General features: G+C 44.8%; 2 protein-coding genes across 9 annotated transcripts; one reads left to right on the top strand and one right to left on the bottom strand.

Annotated features, from left to right (window-relative positions):
• Positions 1-791: 791 nt before the first annotated feature.
• LOC118504634 (probable asparagine synthetase [glutamine-hydrolyzing]) lies at positions 792-2,765 on the bottom strand. The gene has a single exon (XM_036039359.1). The coding sequence runs from the start codon at positions 2,572-2,574 to the stop codon at positions 832-834; it is 1,743 nt and encodes a 580-aa protein (XP_035895252.1). The 5' UTR covers positions 2,575-2,765; the 3' UTR covers positions 792-831.
• Positions 2,766-5,220: 2,455 nt separating this feature from the next.
• Positions 5,221-21,011, top strand: LOC118504633. 8 transcript variants are annotated; one of them, XM_036039352.1, is made up of 10 exons: positions 5,278-5,442; positions 5,926-5,948; positions 6,036-6,375; positions 16,341-16,790; positions 16,861-17,199; positions 17,290-18,762; positions 18,825-19,125; positions 19,786-20,064; positions 20,427-20,615; positions 20,685-21,011. In XM_036039352.1, the coding sequence occupies exons 4-10, from the start codon at positions 16,660-16,662 to the stop codon at positions 20,853-20,855; spliced, it is 2,883 nt and encodes a 960-aa protein (XP_035895245.1). In that variant the 5' UTR covers positions 5,278-5,442; positions 5,926-5,948; positions 6,036-6,375; positions 16,341-16,659; the 3' UTR covers positions 20,856-21,011. The 8 variants fall into 8 exon arrangements, with proteins under 8 accessions (XP_035895248.1, XP_035895250.1, XP_035895245.1 ...); XM_036039351.1 differs by lacking the exon at positions 5,278-5,442 and adding an exon at positions 5,450-5,656 and having other exon boundaries at positions 5,781-5,948; XM_036039355.1 differs by lacking the exons at positions 5,278-5,442; positions 5,926-5,948 and adding an exon at positions 5,221-5,271.
• The last annotated feature ends 3,099 nt before the right edge of the window (positions 21,012-24,110 follow it).

Raw genomic sequence — 24,110 nt, 5'->3', positions numbered from 1 at the left:
TACTGTCAATAATATTCTGCCCAGATTAGGATGTTGTTACTTCAGTATGCAGCAGTTATCGGACAAATGAGGATCATTACATTAATCATCAGCAAGTCATTACTTTCGAGTATTATAGTGAATTATATTTATGGATGCTGGCATCATCTACGTATTTCACACTTTGTGGTGTTAGTCTGATGTTGAGTTTTTCGGAAACACTCACGGTCTTCGTGAGTCATTTCAATATCTCAACCTTTCTGATGTAGGTATAACAATGCCGTAACTTCATCTAAGATTGTTTGGAAACAATTTAATGGCTGAGTCGTTCAACATGACCAATCAATCAGAGTTTGGCCTGTCTAATTTACCCCATTTTGGTGAGATTATTGTACAGCTCATTATGCTCGCCAGAGTCTCTTCCTCGATCGTCTCCTCGATTCGACGATCCTTCCACACATACGAAGCTAAGAATCCTTCTGAGTCTAAAATTCCTGTTGAACGTGGCTAAGAGGGCTTTATCAGTTTTGTACAGAGACCATGTCTCAGAAGTGTATGAAGAGAACTGGGAACAGAAGAGTACTGGGACCTTACAGTTCTTGATAGGTCTGTCGCGACAGGATTTGCAAGAAATCAGATGTAAAAAAGAAGTAATTCATAGTCTTTGATTTTACTGTTAATGTTTAAGATAGATTTATGAAGACTTTCATGTTGATGAGTAAATAATAGAACGTATTTGCAAAATATGAGGTAAGAGAAGACAAAATCTGAAAATTTTCTTTCACCAAAAGTATTTAGATGCATTCCCAAGGTAGTAAAAGATATTCCATAACTTTATATTTTCTTTTGCGATTATTTCTTCTGTTGATCCTGATGAACCGTCTGCTTCCTTCCGGATGGATCTTCGGGACAGCCCCAATCGGTTCGTGGCATCCATCGCTGTACCGTTCGGGCAAAGGTTGACCCCGGAAACAGTTGCTCAAACAGCTTCCGATAGTAGTACGCTTCCTTGGTGGTCGGTGTATTGAACGGAAACCGATCGACAGCCATTTCAAACTCCTTTTCGCTTACACGATCCGTCGCCCATTGCGAAACGGCATCAATCCACGCATATCCTACTCCGTCGGAAAACTGTTCCTTCTGTCGCCAGAGCACTTCCCGCGGTACATAATTCCCTTTTGCAAATGCTTGACGGAGAATACGTTTCTCCAGTCCACTGTGACCATTAGGCTCGGCCGAACCGGGAGCCCTATCCTGGGGACGAATAGACATAACATACTGCAAAAAATCGGTATCAAGGAAAGGTACCCGCAATTCCAGTCCCCAAGCCGCACAGCCCTTGTTCGCTCGCAGACAGTCCGATAAATGGAGTCCTAGCACACGACACACCGTTTCGCGATGAAATTCGGTAACATTTGGAGCAAGGTGGAAATAAAGATAGCCTCCGAACAGTTCGTCTGCACCTTCACCCGATAGCACTACCCGGATACCTTCACTGCGGATCGCTCTTGCCAACAGCATTACCGGTACGATGCAGCGGATTGTTGTGACGTCGTATGTCTCCGCATGGTACACGGCATCCCGGATGAAGTCCAAACCCTCCGAAATGGTAAAATGAATCTCGGTGTGATCACTGCCGATGTAGTTGGCTACCGTGCGTGCGTACTGTAAGTCTGGACCACCACCATCAAGACCAATACTGTACGTCTTTAACCGATAGTTTGGATTCGATGTATTTCTTCTCAAAATTCTTGTAGCGATAGAGGCAATTAAGCTGGAGTCGAGTCCACCACTAAGTAACGCACCAAGCGGAACTTCACACTGCAGATGGGACTCAACGGCTGCCTCTAGTTTGTGTTTCAGCTCTTCCAGATCTACTCCACCGGAAGGAATTTCCGTCATCCAATGGGCATTGAAGTAAGGTGTTGGGACGACACTGTCCCTCGTTCCGTAGTACGCATGCCCTGGAGGAAACACTACCACTTCCCGACAGCACTCCACAAGACACTTCAGCTCACTGGCAATCCACAGACTTCCCGCTTGATCCCATCCGTAGTAGAGTGGAACAATTCCAACAGGATCACGTGCTACCAGCAGTCGGTGAGTGTTACAGTCGTACAGCACAAAGGCAAACATCCCCCGAACGGTTTGTAGCAATCTATCGGGACCAAACAGTTCGTAGAACGCAACCAGAACGTCACAGTCACTGCGCGGCTTGTAGCGTTCATGGCCGTTCGCATCGTGGATTAAGGACACCATGTGGGCAAAGTTGTAGATCTCTCCATTCGCCACCAGATGCGTAGTGCCATCGGTGGAGGTAAAAGGTTGCCGTCCAGTTTTCACTCCAATGACGGATAATCGTTCCTGGACCAGCACAAAACCTTCCGGGTCGTTCACGACCAGTCCCGTCTGATCGGGACCACGGTGACGCTGTTTGCTCGACTGGCGGAAAGCTAGCTCACGCAACGATTCACTGGAGCTGGTAAAACGATCGCTAAAGTTTGTGCAAGTTCCATTGCAGCACGCTTGCTGCTGAGGGTGTTCAGCGTTCGTACCGACACGTTGGTGAGTGAAAATGCAAAGAATACCACACATGGTTTAAGGCTAACTGGCACACTGGACGGCTGCTGCTAGTTGACTACGGACGACAGAGAATTGAAGCGCACTGAGAAGCGGTCTGCTGATCATGGCTTTTATAAAGAGCTGAAGGTCAAACGGAATGATCCTATTTCTTTGTTGGAAAGCTAGGTGCTGTTTCTAGGAAAACCACACAAAAGAGATCGTAAAGTGGTAAGCAATGAAAGAAATTCGAATTAAAATAATTTTTAAACTAATGCTAGAATTGTAGAGACAAAAATCATGAATCGAAATACCGAAATTATGTTATTAAAATGAGATTATTTGAAAATTTTTATACAATAAAAATGTTTTTAGGCAGGTTGATACGGGTTGTGTTTTGTGCGGAAGAAAAGCTTTGATTACTTTTTATATTTTATTTAGAAAGAAATCTTTCAAAAATGCGTCTCCCTTGAAGGGTTCACAATTCGCGATACTTAATGCACATGCACTAGTGCAATTTAATTTAATGGGCCTAAGCACTGAGTGTGCTAGTTGCTAGTACAATGGAACTACAATAGAATCGATTTAAATCTCGCGGGATGTTCGCATGTATAGGTGAAGGGAAGAAATAATACAGACGACAATGTGACATCTCAAGCATCGCTAGCGTCTTCCATCTTCTACCATCTGACCATAGTATATCGACGTCATCGTGCTGGGAACAATTGCATCGATCCCGTGCATCGCTTTAAATAGACTGTCCTTCAAAGCAAACCGGGGAAGAGGGTGAGACCGGGCAATTGTTACAATCAGGGCTGGCTGGCTTCGTGCCAATCCTTTTGACTGGGTTGCAGTGGATCTGTTTGCTCTATTTGTATCATCGTCTACAAAAAAACACTCCCCTAGTGGAATCACTTAAAGGGTAAACCAATCACGTTTGATTTATAATTGCGTGATAATTGTTTGCCAAGAGTGATAGTATTAAAATTATAAATTTACAGCTATTTCTGGTTTTAAAAATATTGGTTAGCTAGTTTACTAGTTTTGTGACCATCACAATTGAGGATACAAGTTGCCCTGTGAATCGAGTTGCATAAATTGAGGCGCAATAATGCACATCGGTTTTTGTATATATCTTACTGATGAATGCGAGCTCGATTCACAGGGCATTACCCTTTCTACTCAAGATCTTTTAAAGAGTTTTAAAAAAGGAGCAATTCAAGGCCAGTGTATTCTGAGATATTCTTGTAAGTACAAGTACAAATACTCTTGTCCAATAAAGTCAACTGTTATACGTTTCTGTACTACTTCTGATTTTCTATCACGCCATATCCCAGATTCTATCGCTCTATATAGGTCAGACTAAAGATTTCTGCCGAGCTCTTGGAGTTGCGAAGAATAGGTTAGAGCAGTCTATATTATTTATACGTCCGTTATCTTCATGATCTTCAGGTTTAAATTATTTATGGAAATTAAAATTACGCATGAAAATAAAAAAACTAGAAGAAGAGAACCAGTATAAATTAAATCCTTAAATGCCCCCAAAAGTCTCCACCAACTTTCTAGACTCGATGGCCTAGTTTGATACAATCCATTCTTACCATAAAGAATGTCCGTACTAAAACAGGATTTAGGTTAGGCTTGTGTTGGGGGCTGTTTAAGGGTCTACCTTTTAGTTTTGACTTTGAATTAGATGTTTTAGAATATCCTACCCTGTAAACGGTGTGTGAAATTCATTCAGAAACCCCGCCATAACTAAACACGTCACGTAATGGAAAGTAAGGAGCCGGAAAGTATGGAGCCGTCCACCACAGTACGTCCACCACGCTGGGGGAGTACGTTACCACCATGGGGAGTAAAATGCACGAAAAAGAGAAGCGAAAAAAAAATCCTCGTAACACATCAACAAAACTGAAGTTACAACATAAGCTCCACATACATTCGCCATCTCCGCCGGCGCAAAACACGACAGTACAAAAATTGCGACGTACTCGTCTAGCGACCGCGTCTATGCCGTTGCACGATTTTCCTGATGACGTCAGAACGATGAATGCTGATGAACCCGACAGGGCTGGAGTGGTAGGCCGGTAAGGGTAAAAATTCTCGCCGAGGAAAACCTCCGTTTCACTTTCACTCTCGCATCGATCTCGCGCTTCGTTTCGTTGTTGGGTTGGGATTTTATTCTAGCGTGGTTAAGGCGGCAAGGAAAAACGGACGGCAAAAAGCGGTAATGAAGGTTCCCGCTACACAAACACACGCGAGCATGCACAGGCGCGCGCCACTGTCAACACGCTATATGCGTGTGTGTTTTTCTTTGCCCGGTCGCGTTTTTTGTTCTCTTGCTCGGTAGAAATAGAACGCGAACGATGGTGCAAATCGTCATCTGCTAACGCGTACGGGATGCGCATCCCTTCGATGACGTCACCAACACAGACGGCTTTGGGTTTCCTCGGCGCGCCAAATCAAACGTCTCTCTCTCTCTCTCTCATTCAGATCGGAAAAACCATAGTAACGGTCAGGCATCAGCATCAGGTAACGCTTCTAGAGTAACGCTTGCCGGAAAACACACTCTCGCTCGCTCGCTCTCTCTCTCTTTCTTATGGCTTCGGTTTGAAAGGTTCGGGAAAACTGTTCCCGTTGTTATGATGGTTCTGCGCAGTATCATCCGTAAGCCGCGGTCCCGTAAATCGCATGCCGGCGAACGTTTTCCACTTCAGTTACACCACGACCACGGTACGGTACGGGATCGCGGAAATTCTATACGCTCACCTCTACTTTTTTTCCAAACGTGCCGTTGCTCGGCGCGAGGTCTTTAATCCTCGGGCGTGTGTCTGTGCGTGTGTGTGTAGTTTTCTTCTCACTCTTCTTCATTCACACGCGCCCATCAGTCCTACCAATCTAGTGGTGAGCGAGGAAACTGGGACGGCTGCCTGAAGATACGGGCTGTCTGATCTCATTCGAAAGCCGGAGGAAAATTTGATTTTTCCTTGTCCGCCGTGTGTGCGCTCCCCGGTTGCGAACCGTTCTTAGGCGAACGGATGTGTGTGCGTGTGTGTGTGTGTTTGTGGGAAATTTTCTTAGATTTCGTATGCTGTCGGCCGTAGTATCATCCTACCGCGTGAGGTTCTATTTAATTCAGGTTCAACCAGCAGCATTGGCGCGTCCAAGTGGCGCGGGATGCAAAGAGATAAATAATATGTTAAATTCTTCGTTCTTTGTCAAATTTCGCTCGCTTTGTGAAGTGATTCTACCGTCGCCGATCAGTGTGCTACAGGGAGCGTTTGTGGTGTGATACGGCTACCGGCAATCCGGTGACAGCGGTGTTGAACCGTTCTAAATTGAGCTGCTGCTTAGAGGCAATGCTTTAAGGCCGTTTGGTTCTTTCAGATCTTTCTCAGCCGGATATGCGTGTACGTGCACAGTGTTATTATTGGTGGTGTATTTATATAAAAAAAAATCATCTCGTGTCTGATGTTTTAATCATTTCTCCTTCAAAGTGTCGTCTTCTATAGAGAGTTTTCCCAGCTAAGTGTTCTGATCGTTTGTCTGTCGAACGAAGTGCGAAGCGTTGCCGGTTACTGTCGGTAATTGAAGCAGAGCTGGAAAACCTAACCTGGAATAAGAAGGAAGCAAATTGATTTTTAAAACAGCACTCAGAATAGCAATAGTGTTTGACGTGGGTGAAAGAAACAAAAAAGCAAGTGCGAAACGAACGACGAACGAAAGTCTGCTCGGTAACTTGAGCGCAACGTGGGAAAGTGGACGGAGGGCAGGCAGATAGGGGGTGGCTGGTGTGACTGGCCGTTGCTACCAACACCATCGAGGACGCTCAACAAGGTATGCGGCATGCTGAGATAATGGTCATATTTCATCGACACTCGAGAAATGGATGGTACATTGCAGGCAAACGTCTTGAGCTAGAAAAAGCGTAGCTTTTGTATGCATTTTTCTTGCTCATTTGGATATGCTCTCGTAAAATTTAGTATGTTTTTATTGTCGAGAATCTTTCACTAGTTGATTTAAATTATTTACCAAGTTTTTAATATGTTTTTTATCTCTTCATACTAATAGTTTACTTTAACTTCAATGCTCTCCGATTTGCTAACGTCAAATTTATTCGTGAAACCACTCGGAATCGGTTCCTTATTTCCTTATTTTAGAATGCAGCCTCGAGCGGAACCATTCGTTTTGTGTGCTGATGGGAGTAGGAAAATCAGTGCCCTAACGTTGGCTCGCCTTGCACTACCACCAACGCACTCAGCATCCCCAAATACTCCCGAACACTACTCGCACACTCACACTCGCCATTGCAATCAAACGATGACGTGCACCGTGAGCTGGTTCGTCTGTGTGGGTGTGAGCGGCCGGCAAAATTTCCTCTTCCTGGTTCATAAGCCCGGTCTGTTGTCTTGCACACTCCACCGCCCCCCACCCCACCATTTCCCTCCCATACCTTACCCATCCCGGCCGAAACGATGCAGCGCAGTGCAGTGCTTTTTCCTCTCGGGTCACCATCCGCTGTGTGCTGAGAGATGATGCATCATCGCGATGCTATTCGGTTTTGCAGCTGTGGGAAACTCGTCTTATGCGCCCATTTTGAACGGGGCAAGACAGGCGGCAGCGTTTCTTGCCACTACCTTGCTCAAACTCCCTCTGCAAAGAGTAGAGATTCCTGCATGAGATGGATCCCACGAGGGAGTGGTTTTTAGTGCGATCCACATAAATCGAAGCCGGTTAGGCGGTGATGAACTGGTTGAAAGATCGACCGTAAAGGTCCTCTTGCTGGGCTAAACTATTCCCTACCCACTAGACGATATTTACGATCTCAAAACGTCAGTCGAGTTTGTGGTTGTTGTGTGTGATTTTTGTGCCTATTGATGGTTGGAAAAAAGGGAATAGAAATTGTATCCACCAGAGGACTGCTAGGTCTGTGGTGCGAGATACAATACGAGTCATACAGCTAGGCAGCACGAGATGTACGCAAATTGACAAGATTTATAGACGACCATATGCACGGCCAGCCGTTTAATATCAAATTGCATCAGCTCGAACGCGCTACTTGGAATGCAATAAAGCGCGCTGCAATATGTGTGACATTTATGATGATCTTTATACTCGGAATGCCATTTCCACTTGGTAGTAGATCTCTAATTTGACACCGAAATGAGTCACGTCCTGGCAATGGTGAGATGAGGATCAGATTGAGCGGACTGCTAAAATTAAACGAAAAACCTCCCATCCTTATCTCAAACGCCCAAATAGATAACAAAGAACAACATTGGGACGTGATCCTTCCACTTCCTGCTGGTGTTTTCTGTTGATTAAAGCCAACAAAAGTAAATAAATGTCCAAAGCGAAATAAAACCGTTCGCTGACGAGAGGCAAAGCAAACACGCATAATGTTGTTTGTTCTGGAAGTTGCTACCGTTCGCTTGCTGGCGTAAGGCTGAACGGACTACAATACGCTGTATATCCGGTCTGTCGTTCCATTAGGAGATTGAGTTCGCGCCTGTGGCTGTGCAAAATAGCAATAAACAGTAGGGCAACCATCCGGAAGTGGATAGCAATAAAAAAAATCGTCCTTCGTTTGACGACGGGAGGACCAAGTTCGTCTCCCAAGGAGTTTCCCAGCACCCAGGTTCTCTACACGATGAAGAGATGAAAAATGAGATATTTGGCTAATGGGACACAAATTTATTACCTTAGGCAAATATACACCCACCTGCTAGGCAACAGAAGTAGAGCAATAGGAGAATAGATGAAAAGGGTGTCACACCTTGTCTTGATAAAGCCATGAACTACCAAGAACCACTCTGGCGCGGTTCAAAATGGCAGGTGTCGGCTTTTGTTCAATATTGCTGGAACGTGTGATGGAAAATTAATACACAAGAAAAAGAAACTCGGAAAAGGCACGTTGTTTTCCCCCGTCTTCGGAGACCATGGTCTGACACTGGATGTCAAAGGACCAACCTGTCCAATCGATGTTATCTTAGATTGGATGTGCGGTTCAAGGGTAGACGAACAGCCGGCGGTGCTCTAGGGCATCCGACGTGCTCTAGCATAACCTAACCGCGTCAGGTGCGTTCGTTATGAGAGCTTTTCCTCTTTGGTCCCAGATGAAGAGGAATCGAGAAGAACGAAATCCAATATAAACCTTCCAATAGATGTCGCGAATTGGGCGATAAAAAAGGTTGAACTTCAAATTCCTTCAAATTTGTCCGTCACGAGTTTGCTTACCCGTTGGTTCGTTTCTAGCACGGTCTAAACGGTTCGGTCGGGCGATGGACCGAATTGGATGGTGCTGATGAGTGTGAAAAAGCGGACCAAAAAGAAAATCCTCTGCTTAGAACAAGAGCAATAGAAGGGTGTAATCTCAAACGGATGGTGGCGTTAAAAATAGCAACGGTCCACAAAACGCACCGTGCAGCCGATCCGAACCGTGTGCGGCAATGGTTGGAGCATAAGCGAGTGAATAAAGATAGATGGATGGATGGATGGTGTGTGTGAGAGAGTAAAAGAAAGTGTGCAAGTGAGAGAGTGGTCGATGAAAGTTAGAATGAAAAACACCCATTCATCAGCAGCAGCAACTAGAGCTTACCGACCAGCGTATGCCGGTTAGTGAACCGTTTTGGAAACGGACCGGAAGATTCGCTTAAGGGGAAACGGAAAAAGCTTTTCCAGAGTCGATGATGATGATGGTATTCACGGAGAGTAGTAATAAAATGGAAGCTTTTTTTCCTTTGTTTTGTTCCATGACTTCCATTCTTATCGGCGGACGTTAAGCACCGTGTAGCTTGATTGCGTGGGATGGAACTGTAACTGAGCTCAGCCTGCTAAGTGTCACCCCGTTCATGCTTACCCTGCTTTGTATCCATTTCGTTGCTACAATCGTTTAGTTTTCTTGACTGGAGCTTGAATAAAATCGCATCCGACACCCGAAGGATTGGCTGGCAGCAGGGATGGCGCACGCTCGGTAATATGCGCTTGAAGAAGCAATTCTAGCGAAATCTGAATCTGACAGAAAATGGAACGTACACTTGAACGATCAGCATGTCTAACAGATAAAGGTTTAGTGTGATGTATGACAAGAATCGTTGTAGCACAATGCCCAGAATCAGCGTTAAAAGGCGTAAGCTGTGGATTATGGTTGTGAGTGTACGATTTAATGTCAGATAAAATGCCGTGCTTCATATAACTGTTTAATGTTTTGCAATCAATTGCTGGTTTCATTCAAATTATTCTACACGATAGGTTTAATATCCCATGTAGTGTTACGCGAGGGAGCGAGAAGGTGGTAGAGCGGCGACAACGACCCCGGTCGTCATGCGACAGGATCGGGATTCGAATCCCATATGAACCGTTCTCCCATAGTGAGAACTGACTATCCAACTTCGTGGTATCATCAAGTCTAGTAAGCCAGAAATGTTGTGCATTTCCAATGAGTTTGAGGACATTAGGTCAAGAAGAGAGTGAAAGAGTGTTAGATTTGGAACTTGAAAGATTCGAAGCTGCAATCCCAAGAAAGATTCGAATCCGAAAGGGATTCGATCCAATTCGAATTCTATTGTTATCCGATTAGGGTTTGATTGTGATTCGATTGGGATTCTAATTAGGTCCGTTTAAATTCGATTGGTTTTTGATTTAGTACATAATCATTATGATTGAAAGAATTTCGAACCATCACTCTTCGTTCACCAACAGGGAAATATTATAACGAGAAGGATTCGGATTTGAATTGTGCGATTCGAATTCTTATTGGGAGTCAAATCCCTACTGGGATTCATTTGTATCATTACTAATCCAATCCCATCCCTACCGATCATATAACTTACTTACTTATCAGGCACTTGGTTTGCTGCAACAATCCTCGATAGGTTCCGTGATAGGCTCAATGTGTACGCGCAATTCTGTCCATTCTGCCAAACGCATCAACATCTTCATTCCATCTCAATTTGGGTCTATCACTGCTCCTTTGTTCATGTGAACGACCTAAAAGGACCTTACGAGACAGGTTGTTCGGTTTCATTTTCATGACATGACTTGTCTGCCTGAGCCTGGCGAACCTTACTCGATGTACGATGGTAGATCATCACAATACCATACCATCATCACAATACCAAGCATTGAAAAGCTTGGTTGATTTCAGTAGACAAATCTTAGTCTTAATCAGATGATCAGTGATCAGCGTTTGATGTAAAGTGGAAAAGAACCTCTAGTGGTTAGGTTCAAATAAACTGTTACGAAAGTGCTAGGCATTTTATGCAGTGTTGTTCAAGACGAGAGATCCCTTAGCTCTGCGCATCCTGAGAAGAACAAGCTGTAGAATGTGCATCACTACCCAATTAGAGTAGAGAATTAAAGTGAGCTTGATCTACTTTGTGACTGGAGAGCCTCGTAATTGTGAATTTAGAGCTAGTTTTGTGGCGGCAGAGCTCCGTAGTGAAGATGGAGCTGCTTTTTATGGCAAAGTTCTATTTTGAAGGCAGAGAGACTTTAGGAAGAGTTACATGAGGACATAGCTTTACATCGAGTATGAACGTCCGTAGTAAACTCATTTGCTGAGAGCTCAATGTTCTTTCCTTATGACGTTCAGATCCCTTATGTTTATTTAACTGATCATATAACCAGGCAGTCTATTACTACGTGTCTTTTCAATTTAGCTAACTTAATAAAATTCGCATATAAACTTCAATGAAGGTAAAATTTTCCAGAGAAACAAAGCTTCGTATGACATTTTGCATGCAGACACGCGCAACAAAAATCATCAAGCGAACTTTATTCCCTGAAACCCTTCACACTCCAGTTACGCTGCAGTGGCATTTGTTTCTACGGATGCGAAGCAGCTGAACGGTTTCCCTGCCACGAGAGCATGTAATCTGCCTGTGCGCTGCAAAGATGCTACCAATCTCGGTACCACTCTCGGTGGTTGACGTCAAGCTAAAGTTCGTCTGCAATCAGCAAGACACATTCAGGGCAATTTTCGTCGTAATCGTTGTCGTCTGCTGGGGTGAAGTTATGCAAACACCAAAGAAAACTCTTAGCTATTTTCTGGAAGAAAAAACCCCGATGGTACGCAACTTCCGGGACCTTGTCACGAGAAAAACAAACACAGTTTGCATCGTGCTACCGGGTGAAGTTTTCCGCGAAACAAAAGCACAAACTAATAGCTTCCACCCTCAACTGGGGGAAGCTACTGAAGTGAGCTTCATAAATAATGGGATGGGGGAGGAAAATAAGGAAAATGTAGCCAACCGGAAAGTTCAGCCAATATTTGCCGCATGTTAATTGTTTTTTTTGTGTTACTGGCTTTTCTCTTCGTCATCCACCCATTCGACGACATCATTTTCCACTTTTGAATAACCACACACTGCTACGAATCGCATGGAATCGATCGGTGGTTCGCGGATGTGCGGTGGGTGTCCTTGACGTCATGCGAGGCCAACCAATTCTATTTCGCTTGGTGGTGTGAAAGCCAGCCACACAGCCACAGCCCGGAAGTGGGCAGCATCCGTCAATATTTGGTGAAGAATGGTATGCGAATAAGAGGGAGAAAATTACGGAAAGCACCCCAAAGGAAGTTGACTTTGATAAGGGTCTGGTCTGGCTGTCCAAGTCGCTAGTCAATTGATGGCAGGAAAGACGCACCCGTTCGAGTGAAGTAAGCACCATAAAAAATCATATTAAACCACCATTCTGTCCGCGTACGTGTGCCAATTTTCGCGTGAAAACGTGGCGCGAGAGCGCATCAAAAGAAGCTCGAACGCTCAACAAAAATGTGGCTGTTCTTAGTTTCTGTGCACTTCAACTTTTCGAGTGGTAAACTTCTGTTGTCCGGTTTGGGGGGAAAGTTTTCCTCGCTTCATAGCAAAAAAAGAAAGCAAAAACCGAAACAATGGGTAAATTAAACTTGGCTTGCTTGTGGATGCTTGGGAGAGCTTGTGGAAAGCACCGAAGTACACTCACTGGGAGTAAAGTTGGTGTATTGTTTTATTTTTGTTCGGGTTAGATGTATTTTTTGTTTTTGGTTGGCGGATGTTCACTGCTCCTCTTCAAAACCTGCTTGCCAAAAAAAAAGTCCCAACCACTGCCGCGGTGGCTATCTTTTGAGCTCTTCCGGCACTGGTTTGAGTGTTCCAGCACCAGCCGGTATCGAGAAGGGTCGATCTGTTTTCGGACAGTTAAATGACTAACTATCACGCTCCGTGCCGGAAACCACGTTAAAGGTAGAACGAGGAAGCAACCAGAGTAGCTTCTATTGTGGGTGAGAGTTTCCTCTGGCCCTTAAATGGGTGGGTTGGGTTGGGCGTGTTTTGGTGGTTAGAATTTAATCACCCTTTTGTATGCTACCGGTGTACGAAGCGGTGAAGCTGTTCGTGTAAAGGTAAAGCTGTTCATTATGAAGCCTTGTGTTTTAAAGCACATGGTTGATTTGATATTGTTTCCTTTTACTCAAAGTAAATAAATAAGTGATAAATATAGATTTCTCTAATGAAAACGCAATTTCATAGAATATACCATCAACATAATTGCTTACGGGCTAGTCGGCGTAGTGTCGTTCGTGATGGTCGTCCTTGAACAATTTATCTCACAGGGCTCATTATCGATTGACCTACTCATCCGTGCAGCTTCAGTACGGGGGAGAAGTTTAACGCGCTCGACGTAACATAAAAATAAGACATAACCCCGGTGCCCTACCAGACATATGACGTTCGCCGCTTAGGTCAGCATCATCATAGAAAAACAATCAGCCGATTCGATGGCAGAGCCGTGTTAATGCAGCCGTTATTGCTGTTATCGTTAAAAGCGACCTTACCTCGTTCAAACAACAAGGCTGGATAGCTGCATCGCCCCACGCACCAAATGGAGTGTTCTGCAATGTGTTGCATCTATTTTTTTTCGCACCAGTGCGTTTATGTTAGCAAAACATACCATCCACCACACTATCACGGGGCTGCGATTTTAATGATATCGATCGCGTGTGTTTGCGTGCGCTCCTTGTCGAACAATCACGCAGTCACGCGTGATTCCGACCGTCCGGTACTGGGCGCCTCCATCGGTTCGCCAAAGGCCACACGGACAGTGCAGTGCACGTGAACGGTGCAAACCGGTGGAAGCCCGGTGGCGCTTTCGGAAAGATTAATGGCAAAGGTTGCGGGAACAACATAAACTACCGTTCAATAAAAATAAATGTTTCCGACTGTGTGCCTCACACGCAACCGATGGCCGGGCACAACAAACACTGAATAATGAATCCCGCGTAAGCGCTGAGGTTAAGAAGGGAGATGATAGTGGGAAGAGGATTTTCGGTGGGAGGGACGCTGAAAAGGGCCCGCCAATTTGCAAAGTTAAATGTCAAATTAACAATAAAACATGCACTGTGTCTGTCTGCTACGAGACGCACAGGCGTGCAGTTTTTGGCAACCGATTCTGTTGCTGTTCGGGATTTTATTATTCGCAAAAAGCAATATATTATAAACGGAAATGGCACAAATGGCATCATATTGCAAAACTAGATGGGTTGGGCTGATTTATAAAAGGCATGAAATAGTATGAATCATTATATTGATTTTCCTACCCGCAAGAAGTACTGGGCGTCTCCATTATGAGTCGATTTTATGGTTGGCTGATCTTTTTTTTTTGCTTGTTTGCTACAAAAATATCTTTCATCTACCAACTGCATAACACCTGCTGATTTTTAATTCCTCCCCTGCAACGCCGCTACCGGATGATTAGATTGCTTACACTATACTGGCGATGAAACTGTTTCTCACCATGGTACACGCACGCATAAGCCACTCGCACTCGTTCGGCACCCAGTCGTTGGTGGACACTTCAATTCGCTTTACGTTACGATTCATTACCCGTGGCGTTGGTGTGCTGCGTCGGTTGTCGATCTGCTTCATGTGGAGCGGTGCAAGGGAAAAATACATTAATCATTCGGATGGAGCATGGTGGCCGGCGACTATTTACGCTACGCTGCCATACGGTGCCGTTGTTTCGGTATGTGGAAGTTTGAAGAGGTCTTTGCTTAAAATAAAGCAATCACCGCCAATGTATGACAGCTGGGAAAATTGTAAAAATGAACACCATCAGCAGTGGTGGTGCCAACTGGGCATAGTTGTGGGGAGAGTGTAATTTGTTCCAATTCTAATTTCAATGTGCGGGAGATTAATGGTGGAAAAGTGTGTGTAATATTTTTCTGGAAATTTACTTTTGAATGTTTTTTTTTTGTAGTAAATGATGTGAGTATTGAGATGGTCTTTGGGCAGTTGAATCCCATTGAGATGGTCTGATAAAGAGAACTGACTAGTAATCAATATCACATCTATTTTGAAATCCATATGCAACAAGTGAATTATTTCGGCACATATGGCGTATAAAATTGAGGGCATATCGCTTCGGACATATCAGCCAAACCTTCCTCAATGATCGGCGAATGTGTAAACATAGTAGTTGCATTTACATCGTACCATCGGGCACGATGACGTCAAGCTTCGACGTTGATGGTGGTGGTGGTTGTGAGTTTTCCCATCCCCTGATGTTGCGGAGACCACGACGATTGGTGTTTTGCGTTTTCTTCCAACTGTCACACTGACGGTGGGATGCGACTGGTGGCAGCACGGTGTGCACTCCCTGCTGTCCTGCACGACGGGCTGTTGTTTCCGGGCCGGTTTCGCGTTGTTTGGTTGTCAGCTTTCCATTAGCGCGTATTTTTTCTTCCCCCGGATTTTTTTTCTGTCCCACCTCTCCACAAGCAGCTGAGGGTGCAGGCGCCATCGTAAACGGGGGATGTTTACATTTTCCATCGAGTGCGGGCGCGTGTGGCGGTTAGGAATTACTTCATTAGCAGTCGCTTACGACGCTACTACGACGATGGGTTTGCCTACCGTTGACGTGTGGGGTGAGACAATCTCCCTACACTATCGAGCGGGGGGGCCTTTTACAAACCCTCATGAGTCCTATCCAACGTCTTACCGCGTCTGTCTGTGTGTGTGTGTGTGTGTGTCAAGGCGTCACGAGGTGTCTGTTGGAGCGTAAATTTGATTAGATTGTCGATAGAACGACCTGCCGATCGTGCAACACTAATAGCGACAGAACGGCGGTGAAAATGCTCCCCCACTCACACACATGTACGAAGCGTTGAGGTGTGTGAATCTGGGTTTACTGCAGGGGGACGACAAAAAAAAAAGAACCGGTGGTTTTAAATATAGCGGTGTGTGCTCGCTGGTGAATGTTTTGTGCAGGATGCAGCCGCGACAGTGATAAGTGGTTCGCACAGTGCCGGGGCAGGTTCGCTGTGAGATTTACTGGGATAAAATTAGGTTCACGATGTAACTGCTCACACCCGAAAACCCCAGCAAGGTGACGAGCTAGAAGGATTTGTTTTCACTTACCCTGTCGTTTAGGCGGTAGTGGTTAGATGGGGGCAAGCTCGTAGCAACTTGTTGAATCGCGCGATTCGTGTTTCGAAAAGTTTGAAGTGTACTTGCAGTCGTTTGTTTAATAAAGCTCAAAAGTTACTTTTTTTTTACTCAAACCGAGGGGTAAACACTCAAGTCTACACTAAGTTCTTCCTCCTGGTTTCGCTCTTCATTTCTTTATTTAAAATTCCAGATGAAAATTAGAAAGAAATATTGGAAACGAACAGTTTATAATAAATAAATTTCCGATTTCTGAGTGATTAAATTTGTTCGATAAAAATAGAGTAAAAGCGTTAAAATTTGGACCTCTCGAGTCCCCGAAATAAATAATCGATTTGAATAATAATCTAACCACTTTTTCATGTTTTAAATTCATTTCAGACATTTTGACGAACAAAGTAAATTCAAAAAAATAAGCGTCATTAACTGCAAAAATAGATCGCCATCACCAAAATATTCATAATGATGGAATACGCTTCCAATTCTTTCCTGAGCGGATGAACACCATCTTCCAATCGAAAACGTCTATCAACGATAGCAAATTCACGCTTCCGGCCAAATTCAATCAACGCTACAATTTCTCGAAGCTGTTTGTTCCCTAAATCAAAATCCGGGCACTGGTCCCGGGTTTGTGAAGAGAAACGGTGGAAACTTCCGGTCCAGTACCCGGTAATACGTGTCCGGGAAAATCGATGCCAAGATGGCGCTCGTTATGCTTCCGTGTGATCTTCCCTGGTGGTCGAACGTGCAAAAGAAGCTGTCACAGATCGAGGAATCCAGCACCTTAGACGTAGTGTTAGACGTGATGCAAAAGCTACATGAACTGTGCAAGTGAGTAACGAAGACTTATACGCGCTTTCTTACGCTTTTAATACATGCTTGGCTTTTTCTTTAATTGCAGTGTCAGCCTGGACCCGGATGAGGACGGAAAGGACACGTCGGTGTTCGAGGGATTACGGCACTTTGTCGAGCGTACGATGGACGCCACCGAACGCGATCACTTCCTAGCGCACACGATCAAGGCACTCGCGCGGCACGCCCGTAACCTCAAGCAGTATCGACCACCGCGTGGTCTCAGCTTTAGCCTTCAGCAGCAGGCGGACAGCTACGAGCTGAGCTACCGGCTGGTGGCGTCCCTGCTGGCCAATGCGTTCTTTTCGACATTTCCAAAACGTACTGAAAAAACTCACCCCACGTTACAAGACTTTAACTTTACACACTTTTTTAGAGGTTTAGTAGAGTAGGTTGATTCACCACTGTCGCCACCGAACGGTGGTTCGGACGGACGGATGGATTAATGGTATGGTTTTCCCTTTCATTTCACGAACAGTAATGCGGTGCAGAGGGAAAAGTTTCGCAGCTTCCTGTACTACTTCGATTGGCTGGAGCGAAGCGGGACGACACTCGAGGGCAACCTGCGGATATCACGCAAGGTCATGACGGGGAAGCAGTGGCTCACGATCGAAGACTGGCTAGAGTGTGAGCTACCACTGTGCGACGTTGAGATACGGCACGAGGGTAAACTGGACAAAGCGGATCCGGAAATGCTTCAAACCGTGTTCGCAAGTGCACGACTCGGTGGTGATGTCCTAGCCTCGGGAGACTCTCAGGAATCGATTCAATTCTGTACCTTTCCCGAACTGCTCGCCGTGCTGCTGTACGTGGAAGCGCTCGAGGACAATGAATCGCTACAGGTGGAGAACGTACATCACGTAGCCCGGATCGTCGATCCACGCCAGAAGGGTCCAGTGTTGGAGCGAATTGCGGAACCAAAAAAGACGAGCCTTTGCTGTATCGATGCGGAAAACTATCGAGCGCTTCCATCACAACAGTTCGAGGAGGATGATATTCTGCGGGAGTTGAACAAGTGCCTGTTGGCGTTTCGCCAAAACACAACCTGCCCGATGGTGTTGGGTGAATCGGGTCCCGGTACGGGCAAGACATCCGGTGACAAACGTGCCGGAGCGGCAGGCTTGAAGTTGGACCAGCTGGAAACGGTATCGAGCAAGGGTCGGTTATCGCCGATCGGTGAGCGTGATCGGGAAGGATCCACACCGGGATCGCCCGATGTCTATACGACGATTTTTATCCGACAGGCAACACCCAACTCCAAACGTTCCAGCAGTGACTCGAACAAACTAGAAAAGGACATTAACAAACGGCGATCGTGGCTGTCACCGGAACGACCCTCCGCACCTTCGGTATGCTCCGGATCTAGTTCCAATCGTCGGGGGAAGTTTATCATTCTCGGATCGTCGGGTGAGTGTTTGCCGGTGAATCGACATCCGCTACGCATCCCGGACGGTTATCAGCCATTGACGAGGCCCGAAACGCTTTCGAGCTGTGGTTCGAGTCAGGATGAGTTTCACAGCGCCAAGGAAAGCTTCGACGAGGACGATGAGGATGGCTTGAGAGCGTACACATCGGTGCTGGACACACCCGAACGAAGGTGCGCCTTTGCTCAGAAGTTGCGGGAAGCATTGGAGCAAGATCGAACAAACGGACTGTCGGGAAGTACGGAGGATAGCAGCTATGCGGTAGGGATCAGTGTTGCAGGTTCCGAAATTCATGATAAGGATATTCGTGTGAGACGTGGTGGTTCGTGTGGCTTCGTGCTGGACGGTTCCATTGACAGCAACTACGATGAGACGGACTTTAAAGAGCAGCAACAAGAAAAGACAACCGTTGGAGGACCTCAGCAGAATGGTACGCTGGAGCGCAAGGGTACGAACGAGTCGTCGAAGTATAGCTTTGATTCGGACCTAGGCTCCGAACTGGAGGAGGTGTACGAGAAGTTTGCCAAGTACGTATCACGATGCAGCGTTAGTGCTTGTAGATTTACCGAAATTATCCCTATTGTTTCAGATGGCTCGAAGAACCAATCAGTACGGACAAACCCAAGAAGTTGGACGCACGCGACGAAGCCGTACTAAAGTTTGCCAATTCACTGCTCAAGCGCACACTCAGCGAAAGCTTTGTCGGAATTCCATTTACCGAAGAGTGCCTGGCGAGTGGGAACGGATCTGTGACCAACTCGACCGGGTCGCGAAATGCTTCCGGCAGCGGTGATCGAGGATCGCTCAGTCAGAAGGAAAAGATACTGCTCCACGTACGATCGCTTTCGCTGGAACTGGCAAAGCATAAGCACAAACTGGCGGCACAGCTGGTAAGTTGGTCCAGTGGGAAGTCACGTTGGACACAAATCGCTATCTGTCCAGCAAAGGGAAACGCCTGCTTTATGGTGATTTGTAGGGATCCAAGAGTTGGTAGCTTGATAGAGTTTGATAGAGAGTTTCCATTTTTTATGATATGATTGATTGATTTAAGCTGCTTCGTAGTGACTTGGTAGCGTAAGGCTTAGTTTGAAGCTTTGGAGGTAGAACTGATGATCGGATAAGACTGGACACTGAAAAACCTTGATCAGAAAGGCATCCTTTCCCATATTTTCCCCTGTATATACGCAGTATGGAGTGTTTGTATCGGTTTTTCCCTTTCAGTTTGAAGTTTATAGACAGTTTTTTATCATGTTCACGATCCCTTCCAACTTTCATCTTTCATTTCCATATTTATTTACAACTTATTTTTGTCTTTTTTCCCATTTTATTGCTTTTATTTACTTTCAACCTTTCCTTGCATTTTTCATTCATCCGGACTTATCGCTTTTTGGATGCGTTGTGTTTGTGTTTTGTATTGCATTACCCGACACCTTACCTTTTCATCCTCCGTCGATGGAATCCTTGTTCCAACAAAACATACGAACATAACTGAATTGTCCATGCTGCGACATCCCATCGATCGAGCGGTTTGATTGATTGGATGAGGGCAGCGTCGGGACTATCTTGCACTGGAACCGGCCAAACTATTCAAATGTCCCAACATACAGCTCACGCGTACCGATCACCGGAAGTTGCTGCACAAGCTACGCTCGACCCAGAGCGGTTCGGGATGTTCGGTGGCGGAACTGGCAGTCACGGTACCGGGGAAGATCCCGCAAAAGCCGTTGCTGGAGCGTCAATCGTCGTTGAAAACGAAGTTGCTACAGTACAAACCGAACTGGTCCGTGTCCTACACGCAGGATATCAAGTGTGACGATGTGGTACTGAAGGTAGCTATGAGTGTGGGTGTGTGTGTTTGTGTCATTTCGTATCGAGCCTGGTTGGTGTGGTTGCGTGTGTGTGTGTAATCCTTATACATTAAAAGCATGCCGAAGGTTCAAGTAATCTGCGCCAGTTCTATGTGCTAGCTTGTGCGTCGCTGTGCATTATCTAAGGTAATATTCTTCCATAATATGCTAACTTGAAATCTACTTCTTCTTCATGTGCTATCCTTATCTTCTACTTCTACGTTCGTTCTTCTGCGATATCTGTATCTTCGTTGGGTGTTTTTTCCTGTGGCATACCAAGCCGGAGCACCAGAGCCGCACTATCATTAATGAACTTTTCTCCATTTTCCGATTTTTCCGAACAGATCTCACAGCTTGCTCAAAAACGGACTTTAAATGTGAATCTGCGGCCCGTTGCAACCGGGAACTGGGGCTGTGGCAGCAATCGTCGCGGAGACGTGCAGCTCAAGATGGTGATTCAGTGGATGGCGGCTAGCGTAGCCGGGTTGCCCTATCTAAGCTATTACACTGCGGGAAACGAGAAACTTTCAAAGGTATGCAAGACTCAGGGAATAGTCTTACACATTGAACTTCGTTCTAATATGAATCTTTCTTTAACGCAGCTTGATACAATCTGCCGGGTGCTGAAGGATCGCAAGTGGACCGTCGGTGAACTGGCGGCCGCCACACTCAGCCACGCACGGGACATATTGGAAGACCCGTTCTACTACAACAACGATCGCAACTACTGCATGTTCTTCGAGAAACTGATCGGATTGGAGAAGGTCCATTGAGTCACTCACATGGCACGAATGAATAAAAAGACACCTAACGTTAGAAAGTTTCTAGACCAAAACTCCGGGACAGTGGAACTTTAGAAGCAATAAAAGAAGATAATTTTGATAATAAAGTAAAGGGATGAAATGAGAAGGTGTGCGTAAACAGTAAAACGCTACAAGTCCATTTTTTCAAAAGACGATAGTTTGCTTATAACTTCGAGTAGTAGTGCAGTATTTGCTGCGACAAATGAACTCAATTAAGACGTGAATCGTGAATTTATAGAAACATTCATACAAACAGAACTAAAAAGTCAAATGTCTTCCTGGGAGTGTGTACGAGAGCAGCAATCAGGGGAGGAGAAAACGAGGAAGAAAAGGAGCAAAACTCGGTGAAGCGAATACAAGATTCATACGCTGCATAACTTGGATTAGTTAGCTAGCTACTGGAAGTAATTCAATAAAATGACGCTTACTGCATAACATTAGTCCAAAAACAACAAAACAAGAAGGGGGAAAGCCATAGAAAACGAGTGCAATGTCGATTGTTGGTAAGTGAAAGTTATGTGAGTTAAGAGTTGGTTGATTTTGTTGATTTGTAGAGGAAAGGTTGATTTTGTATTGGTGAAAAAAATGCATGGTTGACAGACACGAAAGGAAGAGTCGTTAAACAGTTAAAGGGCAGTATCGACAGAATTAGGTTAAAACCAAACGGAACGAGTTAGCATCGACATTCGCATATTGGCCAAAGTAGGGATCGTGAATAAGGGGTGCATTCGTTTGCCATGAACATAGTTAGACCAATAAACGTCAATAATTTTAGAAAAAAAGTATTTTATTGCTGATTTTTGACGATAAACATGATAACACAATCAATAATTAGTTGCGTATTGAACAGTGTCCTGTTTTGTACAACGGATCTAGAGCGAGTTTGAATTTTCAACGGCGACCTCTAGCGGGCAATAGTGAAAGCTCTGGATTGAAACGAATTATTTCATGTACGGTTGAAATATTTCCTAATTGAAAGTAATGAAATTTTGGTTCGCATCGACAATGAATATGGGAAAAATAATATTTCAAAAACAGATTAATTCAAAAGCAAATAATTATAAAGGAGGGGCCGTCTTTTTAGGGTTATCGTCAAAGTGGTACAATGTTGGGTAGTTTCAAGAGAGCTTGAGCCATCGTGAGTCAGGTCGTGCGTTTATGTTCTGCTTATTACTTCACGTACCTAAATCGGGGTCTCTAAATTTTATGATAAGAAACAAGAGAGTTTTTTTTACTAATTTATTTTTCTCACCAAGATGACTGAAATATGAGGATTTATTGAATATTGTTTAAGGTTGTGATCACTGTCCCCTATCTTGAGTTAAATCTCAATTGCATCCTACTGACTAGTTGAAACATATCAAAGATTGACAACGTATTAATTTCAATAGCTGATACTTGTTCGTAAAAGAATAAATTATTGGAAAAATTCTCTGGATGACAGAATAACATCAATGAATCAATGAAGCAGAAACGGTAGCAAAAACGGTCTACACAGGGTAGGACTGACTATCTAGCTAATTACAGTATATCATAAAATATAATCAATTTAAAGAAGAAAGCTTAAGCCAGTAATCGTTGAGACCTAATGAAGTTATGGTAGCAACGATGAAGATTCTCAAACAAAAAGTATTTGTTGGATTGGAGCTGCAGCTGCATGTTAAGCTAATGTTTGCTAAAAAAATATTTTATTTCAATGATGTATCCTTTGTTCAATTTCAAGAAAAATATCTGCTTAGTCAAAAGGTTGAAAGGACATCAAATAATTAAACTCTTTTTAAGAATCGCTAAGATTATTTTACGCCAATCACAATAAACTTTATACACACGAATTTGAGGATAAACACAAACAAACACACACACATTCGTAGCAATACTGTTGTCAATCGGGGTGTTCCTTTAGCAACTCCATAATTCGGAATTTATAAGCCATGGCACCAGCGTGCCCGTAGATATGAGTACGATGAAAACGCACACGCACATCACGCCATCTCGTACATCATTTGCCGAACGTAGGTAGGTCGCCCTGGCGAAAGCAATCATTCTACGTGTGATGCATACGAAATGAGTCCACACGTGTTTGCAGCAACCGTTCGCAGCAAGAACGTCGTTGAATAATACGCGAATCACCTTAACGAATGCAGTGATTTGTCGTGCCGAAATGTACCGCGGCGAACGATGCTGGCATTGCACATCTCTTCCGGTATTATTTGCTGACTTTTCATTGATCATTTCAGCACCATCAGCACGGCACGGTACGGTATGACACGTTGGGCTGCCGGTAAGAGGGAGATATGTGAACAACATTTTGGGGATTGAAGGTATCCTTAAATCATGCCTCACTTTATTGGCCAGAAATTGTTGAACGTGTGATGTGCTGTACCGAGGAACAGGAGGCTGTAAATTAGGAATATGTTCTGCTGGAGTATGTTGCACGTCCGCTTTGGAGGCTCTCGTTGTAGAATAAATGTGGGAAAAATAAAGAAAAATGCCTAACGTTTATGGGGTGGAATAGCCAAGTCAATGCTTTTAAAAAAATAATTTTAAAGATAAACTTGTGGTTTAAGTATTAATTTATCAAAGCAATCAATAAACTAAATTTTCATTAAGTTTCAGACTGTTTCAAAGCGAAACAAACACACCGAAAGGCTTGGAGAGGAACAGGTGTTTTCCTTCCTTCCTGGTGTCAGGTTCAATGCTTTCTTGAAAGGCACCTTGCGTAGTTGGTGGTGAAAAAAGAGGCAACTACCCAGGATATTGCTACATTGCATGCAGGAAAATCTCTTCCAGAGTGAGTCAGGCGAGTTCACTCAATCGCAGGACCTGAAAGTGATGTTTTCCACCGAGGCAAGTCCTCGTGGTGTTCTTTTCCCACGAGCAATTCTCGTCGAATGACTCATAAAAGTGAGACTAGAGAATTCTTCGGACATAGTTGACGCTCACTCCCTCTCAAACACTCGTTCTCTCTCTCTCACACACTCGCTCACAAGCCGGCGACAGTGCAGTGAAGTTCGTCGTTGTTTTGACTGGCGATGACGTCGGTGCGTGCGTGCCAGCATGATAATGTTGATGATGATGCAACCCCGCCCGACTGCACCTGATGCACCGACCTCTGGACCGCCCGGGGGGGAGAGCATTCCGAACGATTGGGAGGAAGGACAAACACAACCGTACATTCGCGCATCCTTACGAGCGCACGCCTGGAACCAGGTCGTTGGATCCCTT

Source organism: Anopheles stephensi, chromosome 2 (assembly GCF_013141755.1).
Source record: "Anopheles stephensi strain Indian chromosome 2, UCI_ANSTEP_V1.0, whole genome shotgun sequence".
In the NCBI taxonomy this organism is placed as follows: Eukaryota; Metazoa; Arthropoda; class Insecta; order Diptera; family Culicidae; genus Anopheles; species Anopheles stephensi.
This window is presented reverse-complemented; position numbering and strand designations above follow the sequence as displayed.